The sequence below is a fragment of the Leptonychotes weddellii genome, chromosome X (assembly GCF_054177405.1).
Source record: "Leptonychotes weddellii isolate Sample4059 chromosome X, ASM5417740v2, whole genome shotgun sequence".
Lineage (NCBI taxonomy): Eukaryota > Metazoa > Chordata > Mammalia > Carnivora > Phocidae > Leptonychotes > Leptonychotes weddellii.
In genome coordinates this window covers 46,334,688-46,355,845 of record NC_138385.1, presented here as the reverse complement: position 1 = coordinate 46,355,845, position 21,158 = coordinate 46,334,688, and the positions used below count along the sequence as shown (strand labels likewise).

General features: G+C 35.0%; 1 protein-coding gene across 4 annotated transcripts in view; it reads left to right on the top strand.

The window, feature by feature from the left end:
* DACH2 (dachshund family transcription factor 2) overlaps window positions 1-21,158 on the top strand; it is a 121,074-nt gene that overhangs the window by 79,130 nt on the left and 20,786 nt on the right. For 2 of the 4 annotated variants that reach the window (XM_081808566.1, XM_081808562.1), the window contains exons 3-4: window positions 17,638-17,816; window positions 17,912-18,059. In XM_081808566.1, coding sequence (XP_081664692.1) covers window positions 17,638-17,816; window positions 17,912-18,059 — 327 coding nt within the window. The remainder of the gene's footprint in view (window positions 1-17,637; window positions 17,817-17,911; window positions 18,060-21,158) is intronic. The other 2 variants (XM_081808563.1, XM_081808564.1) reach the window with 2 other exon arrangements.

Sequence of the window (21,158 nt, the reverse complement as noted above, 5' to 3'; positions counted from 1 at the left end):
CCCCCCGTTGACTGTTTCCTTTGCTGTGCAGAAGTTTTTAATCTGGATGAAGTTCCAAAAGTTCATTTTTGCTTTTGTTTTCCTTGCTTTTGGAGACATGTCTTGAAATAAGTTGCTGTGGCCAATGTCAAAGAGGTTACTGCCTGTGTTCTCCTCTACAATTTTGATGGATTCCTGTCTCACATTGAGGTCTTTCATCCATTTTGAGTTTATCTTTGTGTATGGTGTAAGAGAATGGTCCAGTTTTGTTCTTCTGCATTTGGATGTCCAATTTTCCCAGCGCCATTTATTGAAGAGACTCTCCTTTTTCCATTGGATATTCTTTCCCTCTTTGTTGAAGATTAGTTGATCATAGAGTTGAGGGTCCATTTCTGGGTTCTCTATTCTGTTCCACTGGTCTATGTGTCTGTTTTTGTGCCAATACTGTCCTGTCTTGATTATCACAGTTTTGTAATGTAGCTTGAAGTCAGGTATTGTGATGCCCCCAGCCCTGGTTGTCTTTTTCAACAATACCCTGGCCATTTGGGGTATTTTTTGGTTCCATACAAATTTTAGGATTGTTTATTCCAGTTTTGTGAAAAATGCCAATGGTATTTTGATAGGGATTGCATTGAAAGTATAGATTGCTCTGGGCAGCATAGACATTTTCATTATGTTTATTATTCCAATCCGTAAACATGGAATGTTTTTCCATCTCTTTGTGTCTTCCTCATTGTTAGTGTATAGAAAAGCAACTGATTTCTGCACATGGATTTTGTATCCTGCCACGTTGCTGAAGTGCTGTATGAGTTCTAATAATTTGGGGGTGGAGTCGTTTGGGTTTTCCACATAAAGTATCTTGTCATCTGAGAAGAGAGAGAGTTTGACTTCTTCTTTGCCAATTTGAATGCCTTTTATTTATTTTTGTTGTCGTCTAATTGCTGAGGCTAGGGCTTCTAGTACTATGTTGAACAAAAGTGGTGAGAGTGGGCATCCATGTCATGTTCCTGACCTTGAGGGAAAAACTCTGAGTTTTTCCTCCATTGAGAATGATATTCACTGTGGGCAGAAGACATGAACAGACACTTCTCTAAAGAAGACATGCAAAAACAGGATTTTGAAGTACCAATTAAAAAATAAATAAAATAATAAATAAAAAAGCATAAAAACTAAATCAAATATCCCAAAATTTCAACTCCAGAAATCCTGAATTTAGGATTTGACTGTCTTTGCTGCTAATTTAAATTCTAATCTACTTTACCATGAGGAACACATAGGACATTTTTCCGTACTCTGGGTTATTTGGAACTTACTTAAACATATACAACATGTTAAGTATGTATAATGTCATTTTTTTTTTTTTTGCTAAGCTAGTCATCAAACAATATCTTGTACATAAGAGTAAAACCTATGTTGAAGGGAAAATGCATTTGCTGGTTTCATTTTGGTAAACATTGTAACATTGCAAATTTTGGTCAGATTATTAATTATCATACTTGCATACAGATTGCATTGCCCTTAAAATCTTTTTAAATTTCGAGAACAAAGCCTGTGAAAAATCAAGGAAATTGAAAGAATTTGAACTTTATTATATAAGACCTACTCTATTCTAGCTCTTAAAATTTTTTAAACAAGTGCTGTGGGAATCCATTGCCTTTACAAGGCTTTTAAGGTGTTTATAGCAAAACATTTTTCCCTGTGATTGAATTTTTCAAAGTACTAAAATACTGTGAAGAAATATGTTTTCCACCAGTTTTATGGCTCCCTAAATGCATTTTCTACAAACCTTGCATCTGCTTGGACACAAGCAGTATTGCAAAAACACACCATGCCATTTGAACAGGGTATATAGCTTTGAAACGGTATGCACAAAGTACAAATGGGAATGTCAATATCATAAGAGTATACAGTTTAAATGCTACTCTTTTATTAAAGTGGACCTGAGTAATTTGTTCCTATTTTATATCTCTATTTTATTAGGAGTATTTTACATATGTGAAAATACTACTCTTGTGTGTATACTTTTGGCTTCAGTGGGTGGCAGGGAATATAATATTTCTGAAGTTTATGCAGGGGAAGACATAATAGCATAATTGCCCTTTACAATATGTTTTATCCCAATGGAAAGTAAATTAAAAAATAATTATCTGGAACCTGAAAATACAGCTTCTGTATATTTTAAATGTTGGAAGAGCTGACAAAATTTAAAGAGCTATGAAGTGTGTTTAATAGAATTTTGCTAATCCCAGAACCCACATTTTAAGAAAATGGGGGAAGATAACATGTATTATAAGTATCCAGATAAGAAAGTATCCTCTGAGAAGTTGTAGCTGAGGCAATAAAGCAATATACACCATTATCCAAACTTAAATAGCATTACTTCATTGCTTTTACACTCTGATAGTTTTTCTTAAAACATCAGACTGTCTCAGAGACAGTGTTAGGTAAAGTTATATGGTTTCTTAGGTTATTAGTAAACTCTCTCAAGATTCTGTGATAAGATTGTACTTGAGAATCATAGGCTAACTATGGCACATTTCACTATCTGTTATACAGGTATTTTAACTGAAGGTAAGACGGAATCCATTGTCAGTAACCAAGAACAGGAGGTAATTTCAATGTGTAAATATACGGTATTTTCACACTGGAAAAATGCCATATAGGAACCGAATAATGATTGGGAGGTGACAGGGGACACAGAGGCAGTAAGCAAAGTGATTTTCCCTAGTGAACAATTCAGATTAGGAAAATGAGAATCTCTAAGGGAACTGGATAGATATAGCTGCTCAGGGGGTGGAGGCATGTTCCATATCCTCATCCAAAGTGAACATGAAGACAAGTACAGGTCAAATACAGAAATGAATAACATATGGTACTAAACTGAATATAACTGCACTGGAATCAAATGTTATAATATTGATCCTTAAAGCACTTATCCAAATAACTGAATCATTAAAATAGAACAATTTCATAAAATTGCAACCTGGGAAAGAAAGTTTGAATGATTTGTTCAAGTCTGTTTACAAGATATTAGTATTATAAGATTAGATATTAGTTCTTAATTTCCTCTTTATTTCCATTTTTTTCACATTACCAAGTGTCCTCTGGCTGAGTTCACAATATTTAAACATTCATACAAATAGAAAATGTTAGATAACTGCATTTAATATTAATTGTTGATTTTTGTTGGGCTTTGTGCAAAGTGAATCTTAAAAATAATTTTTCCTCTAAAGAAATATCATTGACTATGAGTATGTATGGGATAGGATCACATAGGGAAAGAAAAGAGGAGAAAATCAGAGTGACCTGAACTCTCACTGGAAGGTGAGAGCTGAGAAATTACCCATGCAGTTCTGATCAGTTTGTGCAGTTTTAGGGTAATTTAGATTACCGAAATAATTTTTCCTTTTATATTTCAAGCTTTGAAATACATAAATATATATCTGCTTGCAAGCTAATAAAAACATCAAACTCTATTTTATTTGCATAGACCCACACTCAGTAAAGACATAATCTTATAATAATTCTAAATTTTATATTCAGGAAACATTTTATATTCTTCATTCAAACTAAAACCCTTATGATAGAAGATGAAAATAAAATCCTCAAGTACTAGGATTATTAGCAAAAGAGAAAAATATCTGCAGTGTTTTTGCTTCAACACCTGCCATTCCATATGGATCCCTAAATATTTGTAACAAATAATGGGTAAAGGAATTTCAACATTAATAAAATAAGGCTGAATTTGCCAGGAAAACTTAAGATACATTTTTCCTGTTTTGTTTTGTTTTTCAGTAGAAGGCATACTCTCCTTAAATTTGCATTTCTCCATGTGGATAAAAATGTAGCATAAATTAAATTTAAGGGAAAATATGTGACTTAAATAATGTGAACCTGAAGTCTTCCAACTACCTTGGAACTAATCTGAGGAATTTTAGTTACAAAATTTCATGTTTGTTTTTGTCTGATTGTTAGGAAGACAAAATACTATAAAACCTTAATGAATGATTCCTACATTAACTAAATCCCTTAATCAATTTACTAGAAGAAATTAAAGAAAAAGAAATTTCATGCACAAATCTTGGAATCAGTGTATACTCGATGCAGTTTTTTTCCCCCTTAAACATTCCATATCTAGAAGGCTAGCATAGCTTCAGATCCAGCCAATTTTTACTGAGGATCTACTATATGCTAAGTACAATGCTAGGTACTTCCACTTTAGTTTTCTCAGTTAAAACTCCCACAAACACTCTGGGGTGGTTCTTCCTATTCTAAAATAGGGACATTGAAGTTTATAGATGTAACATGCCAAGATACAGAGAGATCCAGTCATAGTCATTGCATTATGAGTAAAATAGCAGACTCATACATTTTAGGGGAAAGAAGATTTAAAAAAAGATAGTGGGGTTATTTGGTGATTGATCCTTGAATAACCATTGAAGTTAAACTGAATGATACATTTGTGAAAACTTTCTAATTGATTAAGATTTTTGGAATTATTTCTCTTTGTCATACGGGCAACCTATAATTGTCTACTGTAATTATTAGAAGAAATCACTACCACACTCTTCAGTTTACAAGTTTGTGAACTCATTTTAATTTACAGCACAACACCATGCACACCAGGTACTCACTAAATGTTTCTGATAAAAGTCATTGAGTTAGGGGCGCCCAGGTGGCTCAGATGGTTAGGCATCTACCTTTGGCTCAGGTCATGATCTCCAGGTCCTCAGATTGAGCCCCACATCAGGCTCCTGGCTGGCTCAGGGGGCAGCCTGCTTCTCCCTCTCCCTCTGCCTCTCCCCCTGCTTGTGTGCTCTCTCTGTCTCTCTCTCTCAAATGAATAAATAAAATCTTAGAAAAAGTCATTAAGTTACTGCATTTAGAAACTCAGTAATTTGAAGCAACATTATAACTAGTTTGGTTGGTATTCTTTGTTCTGGCTAGCAAAAATAATATCTATTTTTACCAAAGCACTCCTGTGGCTTTAGAAGCAATTATGGAGACCAATGAGAAATTGAAACACAGTTCCTTTTTTTAATTTAAATTCAATCAGCCAACATATAGTAAATCATTAGTGATACACAGTTCTTACACTATAGCAACTTACAGGCAGAATAGGGAAATAAAGGCACAACCAAATACATAGTAATACATAATAATAAGTAGAAAATGCCATAAAAGAGTACCCAAAATGTGCTTTGAATGTTCAGAGACTAAGACAAATGGATTAAGAATTTATGGGTTACATTGTAGGATTGAATACCATGAAATCACTAAAAAGAATACTGTGTACCATGAATGTATGTTTACAGCAAAAGTATTTCCATGATATACTGTCAAATAAAATAAAGTTTCAAAAATAAGAAAAAGTCATTAAGTTAGATATGAGTATTGAAATAGAAGAGAGTAAAATTGAAAGAAGCCCTCCAAACTAGAAATGAAGATGAGGAAGAGCAATGTTAAAACATGAAATAAAATGGCACATTAATATGTTCTATTGATGATGTTTATCCCTCCCGCCCCCCCAGCTGTATCCTATAAATTATTATCATTTTAAGGAAAAAGCTTGTTCAATAGACAATGTAAGTTCTCATGGCAATAGACAACATCTAAAAGTAGGATTGTTCATTTGGTGAAAGTTGTTGAATGGAGCATTACTGATAGATGCCTACTTCGTTGATAAAACTTTAGAGATTTTCAGAGGAAAAGCAATCGTTTTGATGTCTTAATGCCTCCATTACACGAGAAAGAAAAATGTGAAAATTGCAGTGTTTTGCCCTAATAATTAACATTTATTTTAAAAATTCAGCTTTGTAAAATATTAAATTATTGGTATCAATTTGAACTAGCTAGGTTTACAACAGTGTTGCTATTATGATTGTTCATCTATTAGGAAAACACTTCATAATTTTTATCATAAAAATATGGTACCTTAGTGTCTCAATTTTGTATTTCTTAGCTAAAACAAAAAAATCAGCATATAGTCTCACCAATGTTTCTGTGTGGGCATTCATGCATGCATGTGCATGTTTGTGTGTCTGTGAGACAGAGGAGAGAGTGATAACTAATGACAAAAGAATGTTCTTTTTTCTAAAAAAAAAAGATTTTATTTAGTTATTTGACAGAGAGAGAGAGAGAGCACAAGCAGGGAGAACAGCAGAGGGAGAGGGAGAAGCAGGCTCCCTACTCAGCAAGGAGCCCGATGCGGGGCTCGATCCCAGGACCCTGGGATCATGACCTGAGCCAAAGACAGACACTTAACCGATGGAGCCACCCAGGTGCCCCAATAAAAGAATGTTCTTAATTTTCTTCATTGGTATGGCGCTAAAGTAAAAAAAAAATATATATATATATGACTATGCACAGATAGGTATAATTGCAGTTGTTAGTGAGGATATCTATATATAAATGTCACACCTGTATATCTATTAATTTCTTATTAGTTTATAAGAGTTGACAAATTATATACTGCTGTATAGACTATTCTTGCCAGGTTTTCCATAACAGTGTCATTCCGATTTTGAATCATCTTTATTTTTTAATCTTTTTTTTCTTATTTTTTTTAAATTTTATTATTATGTTAATCACCATACATTACATCATTAGTTTTTGATGTAGTGTTCCATGATTCATTGTTTGCGTATAATACCCAGTGCTCCATTCAGTACGTGCCCTCTTTAATACCCATCACCAGGCTAACCCATGCCCCCAATCCCCTCCCCTCTAGAACCCTCAGTTTGTTTCTCAGAGTCCATAGTCTCTCATGGTTTGTCTCACCCTCCAATTTCCCCCCCTTCATTTTTCCCTTCCGGCTATCTTCTTCTTTTTTTTTTTTTTTTAACATATAGTGTATTATTTGTTTCAGAGGTACAAGTCTGTGATGCAACAGTCTTACACAATTCACAGCACTCACCATAGCACATACCCTCCCCAATATCTATCACCCAGCCACTCCATCCCTCCCACCCCCTACCACTCCAGCAACCCTCAGTTTCTTTCCTGAGATTAAGAATTCCTCATATCAGTGAGATCATATGATACATGGCTTTCTCTGATTGACTTATTTCGCTCAGCATAACACTCTCCAGTTCCATCCACGTCATTGCAAATGGCAAGATTTCATTCCTTTTGATGGCTGCATAATATTCTATTGTATATATATAACACATTTTCTTTCTTTTTTTTTTTAAAGATTTTATTTGACAGAGAGACAGCGAGAGAGGGAACACAAGCAGGGGGAGTGGGAGAGGGAGAAGCAGGCTTCCCACGGAGCAGGGAGCCCAATGCGGGGCTCAATCCCAGGACCCTGGGATCATGACCTGAGCCGAAGGCAGATGCTTAACGACTGAGCCACCCAGGCACCCCGATACCACATCTTCTTTATCCATTCATCTGTCGATGGACATCTTGGCTCTTTCCACAGTTTGGCTATTGTGGACATTGCTGCCAGAATAACCACTTTCCACCTTTCTTGAATACAGGGAAATAGTATCTAAGGATTAATGCATAGAAATGTGATTTTCCTTATTAAACAATTGCTTATGTTAAATCCTACTTGGAAAAGAATTTGTTTTTATCTGTGTAGACACACATTTTTTACTATAGTTTCCTGATTCTATGTTTACAAATAGGTCCCATTATACACTTCTTTTCAGTGCAATGTAAATTGATATTTAGAATCTCTACATCTATAGAAGAGGCTAGTTGTGTCTTTAATTTCATGCAATTCTTTTTTTTATTTATTTTTTTTGATGTAATGTTCTATGATTCATTATTTGTGTATAACACCCAATGCTCATTGCAATACGTGCCCTCCTTAATACAGTTCTTAAAGCTGTGAAGATATATACTTAAATTTAGTTATAATTTTGAAATGATTTATTAAAATTGTACAGGCTAGTTTAAAAAGATATTGTGATAGGAGGCAATATTAATCATCTTTAAATGTAGCAAAATTTGACCTTTATATAGTCCAGTGGTTTCTCAAACTGTGGTCCCCAAACCGGCAACATCAACTATCAGTTGGACACTTAGAAATTCTAGTAGCCAGGTCCTACCCTAGGCCTACCGAATCAGAAACATTAGCAGTTGGGAACCTTTAAAAAAACATCTTCAGGACGTTCTGATACATGATAAGGTTTAAGAACTATTGCTGTTAAAGTGCTAGATATTAGTATCTCCTTCCCTTGTGCCTTCCACCAAACCTCTCTAGTCAGATATGCTAAGTCAAAACAACAAAACAAAACAACAACAACAACAGTGATTTTAAAGTTAGCACCTGAATTTCCAGGTCAGAACAATAAATTTCTCTTCCTTATTTGTGCCAGATTAAGAAGAGAGGTTTCTTCTCTAAGGCTTGTACATTTCCCGGCTGAGAAACAAAATGAGAAATCTGCTTTACAGCCTCTGCAATCAGCCAGATGACTGAACCCCTAGTAAGGGTAAAAGTAAGATTATACTGAAACCCTGAGGCCATTTTAAAGATAAAGTCAACATAATTAAACATTATCACCTGGAAAAGTCAGCTAATTGATGGAAACGTGTGCCCTCCCCACAATTTTTCTTAAACACATCTCTTTAAAACATCAGCTTCCTTCCCACTTTACTTCTATGCCCACTTTTGCTTCTTGTTTGTCAATTTCTGATGAAAACTGTTACATTATTACTCCCCATTCAGTTAATGTTATCTCTGCAGCCTTTTTCACAGAAGTAGCAAGGGTGGTTTGCTAGAGAAGGGATTTGCACGTGCCTCTGGTACTGTTTAGTTGTTTATATTAGAAATCTTTGTCTGTCTTTCAGTTTTCAGAGCAAATTCTGGTCTATGTATAAAATTTCTTTCCATTCTGGATCCTCACCTTTTTTTTTTTTTCTAAATTTCTAGGCTCTAGTAAATATAGATCTACTTTAAAAAAATCAGTCAATTTTACTTTATCTTTGATGCAGTAATACATCATCTCAAAGATGATGGGAAAGTATGTGTGTGAGTCAGAAAGAGTTATATTTTACTATTTTTTGCTCAAAGGACTATGATATGTAGACAAGTTCAATAAATATACAGTAGGCATGTTATGACAACTATATCAACTATTTTTCAAAATTGCAAAATTTTAGTTTGTCCCATTATCTGTATAGTAATCATTGATTTTATTGAAAAGGCTAAGATTTGACCAGAAACTCTGTACCTCCACCCCTTTCTTCCTTCCTCTGACCATATACTTATAAAAATATTTTAAAATTACATATTCATGTACAATCTTGTCTTTTTTTTTTTTAAAGATTTTATTTATTTATTTGACAGAGAGAGAGAGAGACAGCGAGAGAGGGAACACAAGCGGGGGAGTGGGAGAGGGAGAAGCAGGCTTCCCGCGGAGCAGGGAGCCTGATGCGGGGATCGATCCCAGAACCCTGGGATCATGACCTGAGCCGAAGGCAGACGCTTAACGACTGAGCCACCCAGGCGCCCCCAATCTTGTCTTTTTGAATAGAAATAATGGAATCAATCTGATGACTAGAAATCTTACCTCAAGTTTTAAGGTTACCAGTATGCATATCCAAAGTCATTATAAGTGTTGTAGACCCAGGATAGTTACAATTGTAGATACTGAGAGGACACCAGTAGGAAGATTTTTTTTTTTAAAGATTTTATTCATTTATTTGACAGAGAGAGACACAGCAAGAGAGGGAACACAAGCAGAGGGATTGAGAGAGGGAGAAGCAGGCCTCCCGCTGAGCAGGGAGCCTGATGCGGACCTTGGGATCATGACCTGAGCCGAAGGCAGAGGCTTAACGACTGAGCCACCCAGGCGCCCCACCACTAGGAACATTTTTAAAAAGACAAAGTTCCCACTTTCAAGAAGAGTATATTGTAGTGAGATAAAATACTTAACAAACATAGTAAATAAATAAGTTACATTATGGATTATTGGTGATAAATTTTCTAGGAAAAAAGAAAACATGTTAAGGAAGTAAAAAATAAGGGTACAGGTTGCAATATTAAATAGGATGTTGTGGTGAGCACTGTGTATTGTGTAAGACTGATGAATCACAGACCTCTACCACTGAAACAAATAATACATTATATGTTAATAATAAAAAAAGAAATACAAAACTAAGGAAAGTTAGGATGTTTAGTGTAGATTTCAATAATAAGATGCCATTTGAGCAAAGAACTAAAGTTGGGGACCCAAAATTAAATTCATGAGAGCTATAAAACAAACCTTGTAAATTATTGTGTTAGTTCTAAATCACAAGCTTATTAAATTCTTTAGTAGAAGTTCAGTGCAGAAAGATGTCAGTAGCACACCCTCCCACCCCCTCAATTCTGAAAGTGAAAAATTTTTCTAGCCATTACAAAATGTCCTTTGGACTGCAAAGTTACCCCCAGTTGAGAAACACTGACCTTGACTTATGAAGTCTCCTCAGACCTTTGATAACTGAAAAACTAATATTGGCTTAATGGAGGGTGAAGCCAGGCTTATCCCATTACTACCTAAAAAAGAATCTTGCCACATGTTTTATGAGGTGTTAATGGATGCTTAGGTGGCCGAATATTTTACTATAGGCTCCTCTCCCACTCCTGGGAATGTTCAATTGCCATTTAATTTATTTAACATACAGTTATTTTGCATTTCCTTTGGGTCAGGCATTGTTGTACGAACTTTACAAATAGTAGCTTATTAGTCTTTATAACAACCTTATGAGATAGGTATTATTATTATCTGAAATTTACAGATGAGGAAATTGAGGCACAGAAAAATTAAGTAACTTTCCCAGGGGCTAGCAAATCACAGAGCAGAGTTTCCAACCTGCACAGTCAGGCTTTGACATCTTTTGCTCTTCATCACTATGCTCTCAGCTGTCTAAATTAATATGTAACATATGCTTATATTTAGCACTAGCTTTTTAAAGGCTCTGAGTTGTTCTGCTTTAATAGATTTAGCAAATAAAAAAAAAGAAAAGAAAACATCATCCCCAGTGATATTTGAATCAGATAAACAATTTATTATTATCATTTTAAAGATTTATTTATTTATTTGAGAGAGAGAGCATGTGCATGCACAAGGGTGTAGGGGCAAAGGGAGAGGGAAAAAGAGAATCTGAAGCAGATTCCCCACTGAGTGAGGAACCTGACATGGGGCTGTGTCTCATGACCCTGAGATCATGACCTGAGCTGAAATTGACTGAGCCACCCAGGCACCCCAACAACAATTTTTTTTAAATTTTTTTAAAGATTTATTTATTTATTTATTTATTTTTAAGATTTTATTTATTTGACAGAGAGAGACATAGCGAGAGAGGGAACACAAGCAGAGGGAGTGGGAGAGGGAGAAGCAGGCGTCCCGCCCAGCAGGGAGCCCGATGTGGGGCTCAATCCCAGGACCCTGAAATAATGACCTGAGCTGAAGGCAGACGCTTAACGACTGAGCCACCCAGGTGCCCCAACAAATTATTTATTTAGTATAACGATGTCCCATGGAGTATTTTAGACATACTTACATTGAAAAATCATTTGCTGTTTATCCGAAATTTAAATTTCACTAAACACCCTGTAATTTATCTGCTAACCCTTGCTTTAATTAAAACTGTTTATCATTGTTTAACCCAGTTTTTTCAATGCTATTTTGAGCAAGGCACCTTGTTGGTATACCTAATATCTTGGGGAAGTCCACGGGATTTATATTAATGATAGTGGGAACACTTTTCAGCTAGAGTGAATGGATTATTTTTTTTTTATTTTTTTAAAGATTTTATTTATTTATTCGACAGAGAGAGAGAGACAGTGAGAGAGGAACATAAACAGGGGGAATGGGAGAGGGAGAAGCAGGCTTCCCGCGGAGCAGGGAGCCGGATGCGGGGCTTGATCCCGCGATTCCAGGATGACGGCCTGAGCCGAAGGCAGACGCTTAACCGACTGAGCCACCCAGGCGCCCCATGAATGGATCAGTTTAAATGCTTACTCCAGAACTGCAGTGATCTCTCCTTTGAGAGGCACTTGACAACATATGTCACATGATTTCACACTTAATTGTCCACTTCTATAACTTGTTGACTTTTATTCAAGATGTGTCAGCTCCTTAACAGCAAGGATTGGGTATCATGCTTCTTCCAAACCTTCACTGGATATAATATTTGTTATCAGCATAATATTTTTTCTGAAAGATGACTTATTTCTAATTCATAATTTATAAAGGAACCTGTTATGCCAAATTGGTAATCTAAGGATCCAGAGCAAAACAGGGCCATACTAGTTTTAGTAGTATTGTATCTCACTTTCTCAGGCTGGTGACCCTTCACCCTTTTGCTACTAGTTTTCGGTTTTCATTTGTCAGCATTATTTCTTTTCACATCTCCCTAAAGAAATGTAACAATTTGGGCATCAAGTTTTTCTTTTCCACATTTGGTAAGGGCAACATTTGAGTTGTTCAACTCAGACCATGAACGCTTCCTTATATTCATGAAAGTCACATCATTACACAGCAGTTGGTCATTTTGTTGTTATTATTCCTCAGTTTGGAAGAGAGAAGCAGGTGTCTTGCTTGTGCCAAATGTAATACTGACAGCACCAACACAAGAAAGTCTCTTGAGCAGCTGTACTTAGGGGAAAGTACTCAAATAAAATAGTGAAATATGATTTATTTGGTAAAGAATAAAAACTGATGACCTGACGGCAGGTGGCTGCATTTTCCCACTGCCAAGTGAGTCAGTGTTGTTAATTTTCCCATCCTGTATTACAATCCTCAAAGCCCAGAGGAAAGAGGAAACACTGAACTCCATGAAAAAGTCGGAAAATAAGCACTGCATTCAAATAGGAAGTCTCTAGCAGTCTTGATTTTCATTTTGGGGGGACTTTTTCATTCTGAGCATTTACCATTTGTTTATCTTTTTTATACAAATAAAGTTATTGTCAACTTTTACATCTATTCATCTGGGCCCTGAAGAAAAAATCAAAATTAAGAGCTTATTCTGCAAATGGATTCCCAAGTATAGCAAGTTTAACAAACAGGCTCAATAAAAGCAGTCTCCACTTCTCTTGAATAAATGACGAGGTTGCTCATGTCCTCAGCTAGATTTAGCAGTTGTCCTATCTTTATCTTTTAGTTTATACCATTGCATTTTGTGTGTTGATAAAGATTTTAATATACACATTTTGAACACCAACCTTTTAAATCAAAGTGCTCAGTCAAAACCCTTTCTTCCTGGCTTACAAAGAGAGGAATTTAGCTGACAGTCTATGGTTCTAGTACTTGTCCATATTTAATTTCATTGCCAATTAGGATTTCTCAAGCCTCCTGAATAAATTCCTACATAACAGTGAATGTCTTTTTTTTTTTTTTACAGTGAATGTCTTTAAACTCTGAGCAAAATGTCGATGTCATTCAGATGTGAAGACCTATTAAAAGATTGAAATAGATTTCTAATGCATTTATTATACATTTTTGTAGCATGTGATTTAAATCAGAAAAAAAAAAGACAAATGGTTTGACATTTTTCACTCATGTACACCAAAATATAATATGCTTCGACTAGCTTTTGGCTATTATGGACGTTAACATGCAATGTGACCTTGGTCTGAAAAAGCATGTTTGGTTAGCACAGAAACTTAATCATAAGAAGTCATAAGTAGAATCCTTCTTCTTTACTGCCCTTTTCTAGGTCTAGGAAATTTATTGCTTGTGGGACAGATAGGATATGAACAATGGGCCAAATAGAGTCCAGGGTTATCTCATCTGTGTGAAAACTGCTGCTGAAAATCGATGTGACCTCTGCTACACTGTCATCCCAATTCCCACCCTCTGTGTCCTATTTGTCTTTTGGTAGAAGCTTAGATCTGTGTGCTGTCTCTATGTGTCTCTCTTGGGCCAGATTATCAAAATGAATCATAGCCTGCATACCTCTTATATTTCTATTTATTTTCCTGGTGTTGACTAGGTCCGATGAAATATGATTCTTTTTGCATTTGATCCTCACTGCGGCAAGCAACACCTAATTCAACTGTGTCCATCTCTTTAAAGAAGAGTAATGCTATTTTGAAACTTCAATCTACTGTACAGCAACATTACAATCCATAGACCATGCAACCTGTCTTCATAGTCAATAGTAATTTTCCTTTCAGCCGATTCAATGGCATTTATTTCATCTCCAAATAGAAGACTTCTGGGAATTTTAATGTAGTTTTAATTTTGTTTTATGCATACTGAATATATTGCTTTCATTTTGGGGTACCTTGTTTGTAGAACACCCCTCAGATTCTTACCACTGAGATTACTTGTGTATAGAGTGATATATAACAAAGAATCCGTTAATTTTAAGAACTCTGCCCCCATACAAAATGTTTATTCAGGGGAAACATTGTATTATCTCTGAATCAGCAGGATGTCAATGTTCTAACTTTGTAGCAGTTCATTTTGTAAAAATAGATCTTCCAGGCTACATAAATTCATACTTTAAGATTTATAAACATCAATACAAAGGTGTAAAGCCTCCCCAGCTATTATCAATAAATCAGTATTCTATAAACTTGTCATGTGCAGAAAACAAAATACTAGCTAAATATCGACTTCAAACAATACAAATAAGACATAATATTGCTTGGTTAGGTGTTAAGAAATGTGCTTTATAAGCATTAGAGATGATGCCTAAAACATCTTACAATTTAGGGGTTTTTTTAGAATTTAGTTTTTTAATGACATATTTCAAATGTTCCAAATTTGCAGTTGAAATAGATCACAGAATTTCTGATAATGTGCTCATTCCCTCTGGAATACTTCACCTCTTCCAAAAATACCACTGGCAAAAAAGAAAGGAAGGAAGGAAGGAAGGAAGGAAAGAGTTTAGGGTTAATTTTACAAGGGAATTGTACAAAACACATGCATCATGCATTTATAATCAAAAATTATTTTTAAAGTTTTATGAAAAAAACAATTCCTAAGAATACGTTCATTATAGCTTCCTGTGCTAAAAGAAAATTAACAGGTTAATTTATACATTTTATTGAATTCTTTAAGACCAATAAACAAATGCTTTTTATAACATTTTGGATTCAAATAATATGAAACTGTTAATTCTATAAAATAATTGTTCAGCAATTTTTATCCATATAGATTTTGGAAAATTGGAACTTGTAAAAAAAGAAATTGGAAATGGTGATCTCTATTAAAAGCATTTTATTTCAGAGATAATGCTGTCCCGTTAAAAATCTCACAGGTTTCCACAATTCTATGCCACAGCTTCCCATTCAGTAAATGGGGCAAACCATTTGCTATGGAGCAAACCATGACTATGAAATCTGTGTGGTTCAAGACTCTGCATACTACATGTATAGGCTGCTTGCAATTGAAAAATTAGCTCTAACTATATGATAAATCCATATTCTTATCCCTACTGGAACCAGAACCAATAGCTAAATTTTTGTGAAAATTGGTTAGGTCCAGATTCAAGCCTAGGTTTTTTTTTTTTTTGTTTTTTTTTTTCTTGAATTGCTCTCACAATATATAGGGTCACTGAAAATTTTTTTGACTGAGGAGATGCATATTTTCAAACTTTGCTTGTGCCCAGTTACCGAAATGAAGAGACTGTGTGAATAGAGTAATTTTGTTTGAGGTGCTATGATTCACCCCATCATGCACTGCTGTTGAAGCCATTTAAAAATACCAGGGTTTGAAAGATACAGATATAGTAAAATGAAGGGGCACCTGCACCCCAACATTCATAGCAGCAATGTCCACAATAGCCAAACTGTGGAAGGAGCTGAGATGTCCTTCAACAAATGAATGGATAAAGAAGTGGTATATATATACAATGGAATGTTACTCAACCATCAGAAAGGATGAATACTTACTATTTACATTGACATGGATGGAACTGGAGGTTATTATGCTAAGTGAAAAAAGTCAATAAGAGAAAGACAATTATCATATAGTTTCACTCATATGTGGAATATAAGAAACAGTGCAGAGGACCTTAAGGGAAGGGAGGGAAAACTGAATGGGAAGAAGACAAAGAGGGAGACAAACCATGAGAGACTCTTAATTATGGGAAAGAAATTGAGAATTGCTAAAGGGGAGGTGGGTGGGGGGATAGGGTAACTGGGTGATGGGCACTAAGAAGGGCATGTGATGTGATGAGCACTGGGTGTTATATACAACTGATGATTTGTTGAACACGACATCTGAAACTAATGATGTGTTGGCTAATTGAATTTAAACTAAAAAAATTACCAGGTTTTGGGGGTGCCTGGGTACCTCAGTTAGTTAAGTATCCAACTCTTGATTTCAGCTCTGGTCATGATCTCAAGGTCATGAGATTGAGCCCTGTGTTGGGCTCTGTGCTAGGTTGGGAGTATGCTTGAGATTCTCTCTCTCACTCTTCCTTTGCCCCTTCCCTCCATTCTCTCTCTTTCTCAAATAAATAGATGAATTAGAAAAAAAAGAATACCGGGATTTGTTTGGCTACCTTCTAAGATTATTACTTTGTAGCAGTTTATTTTTACCTATGTCAAAAATGTCCCAGTTTATAATTGCAGGGAAAAAATTGCTGTCTGGTTCGTACATCTAACATAAAAAATGTCCAGTCAGAATTCAAGTACATAGTCAAGTAGTTAGCTTCTCAGTGTAAAAGAAGATTCTTTTTGTAATTAGATATATCTGTTTAAAACATCTTATTAAACAAAAATTCTATTGGTGTCTCTTTATCTGAAACTAAGAGAGAATCTTGTTAAAGTAATGAGAATGTGGGAGAAGATAATATAAAAATAAAAGGGGAGAAAAGATACAACTTGTGTTTCTACACCACAGGTAATGTTTTTTCATAAGTAGTATTCTTCAAAATAAAAGTTAACACTGGAAATAATCTAAATGCCTGTCAGCTAGTGAATAATTAAACAAAAAACAATGTATCCATGTAATGGAATACTTTTCAGCAATAAAAAGGAAGAAACCACTGATACATGCTACCACATGGATGAAAGTCAAAAACATGCTAAGTAAAAGAAGCCAGACATAAAAGACCACATATTGTATCTATCTGTGTAAAATATCCAGAAAAGGCAGTCCTATAGAGGCAGAAAGTAGATTAGTTATTGCCAAGGGCTGGAGGGTGGGGGAAGGACATTAACTGTAAATGGGCATGAGGGGTATTTTGGGGTGATCAAGATGTTCTAAGATAGATTTGTGATGATCGTTGCACAACTCTGTAAATTTACTAAAAAACATTGAAATGTACACTTAAAATAGGTGAATTTTATTGTGTATGAATTATACTTTGATAAACCTATTAAAGAATGGAGGTGATAGATAATAGATGATAGATAATCAGTGATAGATGACAGATTTGAAAAGGAAAAAAAACAGTGTATGCTTTACAAGGAGGGGATTTGATTAATTTATAGGTATTCATAAACATATCATAAATGTGTTTCTCCAAGTCTCATGCCTCTTTAGCAGTAAATGTCGTTTCATTTTCACTGATTATTTACTGAAACATTTATTTTAAGAAACTAGAACAGCTGGGGAATAAGTATAACTTCCAATTAAGAGTTTTCCATCATCTAGTTTTACAAACAAAATATTTATAGATGCTATTAGAGGTAAAGGAAACACAGTGAAAATTTTGACCTGTTAATTTGTGAACATTCTGATATAATTTTGTTTTTTCCAGAAGAAGTACCATTTCAAATTCCAATGATGAAGACACCCTTGGACAAGATCCAACTGACTCCTGGGCAGGCATTGCCTCCTGGATTCCCTGGACCGTTCATTTTTGCTGATAGTCTGTCCTCCGTGGAGACTCTGTTGACCAACATTCAGGTCAACAATATTTCTATAAACAAAATAAATGTAATACAAGACATTAGCATCTACATTAATTATTTCAGATTTGAGAAACTAAAACAGATAAGATGAACTGCATGTCATTTGCTGTACTTTGACAGGGCCTACTGAAAGTGGCTTTGGATAATGCTCACATCCAGGAGAAGCAGATTCAACAAGAAAAAAAGGAACTGCGAATGGAGCTCTATAGAGAGAGAGAAATTAGAGAAAACCTTGAAAGACAACTCGCAGTTGAGCTTCAAAGCAGAAGTAAGTTTAACAAGTTCAATTACAGAATAAATATTTTGTTATAGATATTCTCAATAGTAGTAGAAATATTCTCAGGGATAGCTTGGAACTACTGAAAAAAATGACAAGCTAAGAATCAAATACTGTGTGTAATCCACTTGGTAAGATATTTATACTATTTCTCTTTATTATTAAAGATAATGAAATAGATCTGAACTTCAGGCCAGTTGCAGATTTGGAAAATATGAATATTCTTAGTTTTCTCACAATTTCATAAAATACCCCTGGATATAGTTAATCTAATAATTTCTTGTAGATGAAATGCTTAATCTTTGCCAAGAACAGTGCTAGATTCTGGGGATTTAAGATAAATAAAACTCAGTCTCTATCCTTGAGAGATTTACATTTTAGAGGGCTAGCACAACCAACCAGTTAATTTCAAGACAAAGTGGCAAGAACAATGATGCACAGTATATATGGTTATATAGAGAAGGGGTAGTTAGTTCAGCTTGGTGGGGGAGTGAATGATTGAGGAAGGTTTCCTGATGCTAATACTTGAATCTGAAGATCAGTAGGCTAAGAAAGGGCATGAGAGTATCTGAGCGATTTGGACATTCTAGATAGAGGTATTAGTGAGCATAAGCATGAAGGCAAGAAGCCTCATACATTGACAACTATAAAGTTTGTTATTACTGTGGCTCTGAATTTTATGAAGTGAACTGTAAGAGATGATGGAGAAAGATGAGGGTAGAAGCTAAACTGTAAAAGACATTTTTAACCATGTAAAAGATTAGCTTGGATTTTGTCTTATAGGTGATGGGAAGTAGTCAAAGATAAGCAGGGGGCATGATCTGGTCTGATTTAAATTAGACCACTTTGGTATTGGGAATAGATTAAAGAGGGCTTGGAGTAAGACTAAAAACAAGGAAATTACGTAAAATGAGTTTGCTCCTGGCAGTGGTGGTGAGGACTGAACAAGGATTGCATAAGTAAGGATGGACACAAAAGAGAGAGAATGGAAAATTAATGTTCACAAATAGAATAACTTTCCAACCATGGGTAGACATTAGATTATGTACAGATATGGATAAAGAGATTAGTTCATATCAAAACCAGAGAAAATTTAAAACTTCACTTCAGCTAATAATTTCCACCTTTTCCTTACATTTACCATAAATTACTAAACATCAACAAAAGCGATGATTGTGAATTTCAACTTCTTCTCTTCTCTGCTTACTCTTCTATGGAAGGGTAACTAAGTAAAAATTCAATAAAATAATTAAAGAGTGGGAAGGAGAGGCAAAGAAAGGGAGAGAAAATCCACAAGGTAGATAATGTCTCCTTAAACAAGGAAGAATAATTCCAGTTGAGTGAAATCCACTAATTTTTCATTATTTCAAAGTAGTATATTATATTCCAAAAATTTTGGCAAGTAATTGAAAGCTTACTGTATATTTTCCTTAAGGCCTGGGAATCACTGTTAGTCTGGTTCAAAATATAAATTCAGCCACTGCATTTAAAAATAATTAAACCTGTTTAAAAAAAAATCTTTTTTAAATTTAATTTTATTTTATTGTGTTATGTCACCATACAATACATCATTAGTTTTTGATGTAGTGATCCATGATTCGTTGTTTTTGTATAACACCCAAAAATAAAATCTTAAAAAAATGGGGGGTACCATGGCGGGTTGGCTCAGTTGGTAGAACATGTGACTCCTGATTTCAAGGTTGTAAGTTCAAGCCATACATTGGTTGTAGAGTTTACATAAATAAACAAATAAATAAATAAAATCTTAAAAACAAAAGAATTAAACCTCTCCTTATCTTGCCAAAGTCATTAAATACTATTAAGTAAAAGTTAATTAGTCTTTCACAGTTTAGAAAAAAATCATTTATTTCTGACATTTGGTATGCAAAATAGATTATTATGATTAACAGTCATAAAAACACATATTTTTAGTAGAATAATTTTTATACTAAAGAACCTAATAATCATATGTTAAATATAATAACATTCTCAGATTGACTTCTGCATATCTACTATATAGAATAAAAATGGCTTCTAAGTTTTAGGGTTGTGCTCATACCAATTTCGGTTTATTAACTTCTCATAGACTCTTCAGGTCTATCTTTATAATTATTATCACATCTATTGTCTTTTAAAGAGGACTAGACATGGTAGGGGAGCCTGGGTGGCTCAGTTGGTTGAGCATCTGCCATTGGCTCAGGTTGTGAACCTGGGGTCCTGGGATCGAGCCCAGACTTGGGCTCCCTGCTCAGTGGGGAGCGTGCTTCAACCTCTTTCTCCCTCTCCCTCTGCCCCTCCCCCCATCTCAAGCTCTTACCCTCTCCCTTGCTTATGGCTCATGCTCTACCCCCCACATGCTTTCCACGCCCCTCTCATGCTCTCCTCCCATGCCTGCTCCTGCTCTCTGTCCCCAGCTCATGCTCACTTGCACTCTCAAGTAAATAAATAAAATCTTTAAGAAAAATAAAAATAAATATGGCCTAGACATGGTAGATGCAGTATTTTATCTACTATCAAACTTATTCTGAAGTATTTGTATTTAATAAATGTGGCATATTATGATCTAATAATAATACCACTGCTACTACCATAACATATCACATTATCACTACTACTATCATTACTGCCACTACTACTAGTACTACTACTAGTACTACTACTACTGGCTAATGCTTATCAACTTGCTCTGTGCTAAGCACTGTTTTTCACATTTATATACAATGACTAGCATAATTATAGGAACCTAATCTGTTATCCTCATTGATTTAGAAAAAAATTATGTACTTCATCTCTGTAAACCTCAGTATCATCATCTATTCCAATAGTTGAACTGGATAATCACTTAAAATCCTTTCTAGTTCCCTAAATATCTCATATCTAGTATAACCAACTTTTTATGACAAAGGGCGAACTCTTTATCTGAAGTCATATGATTGAAAAGAAAGAGGGGGGGCAAAGATACAAATGTAGGGATCCGAAGGGGTACGTGCACCCTGATGTTTATAGCAGCAATGTCCACAATAGCCAAACTCTGGAAAGAGCCAAGATGTCCATCGACAGATGAATGGATAAAGAAGTGGTATATATATA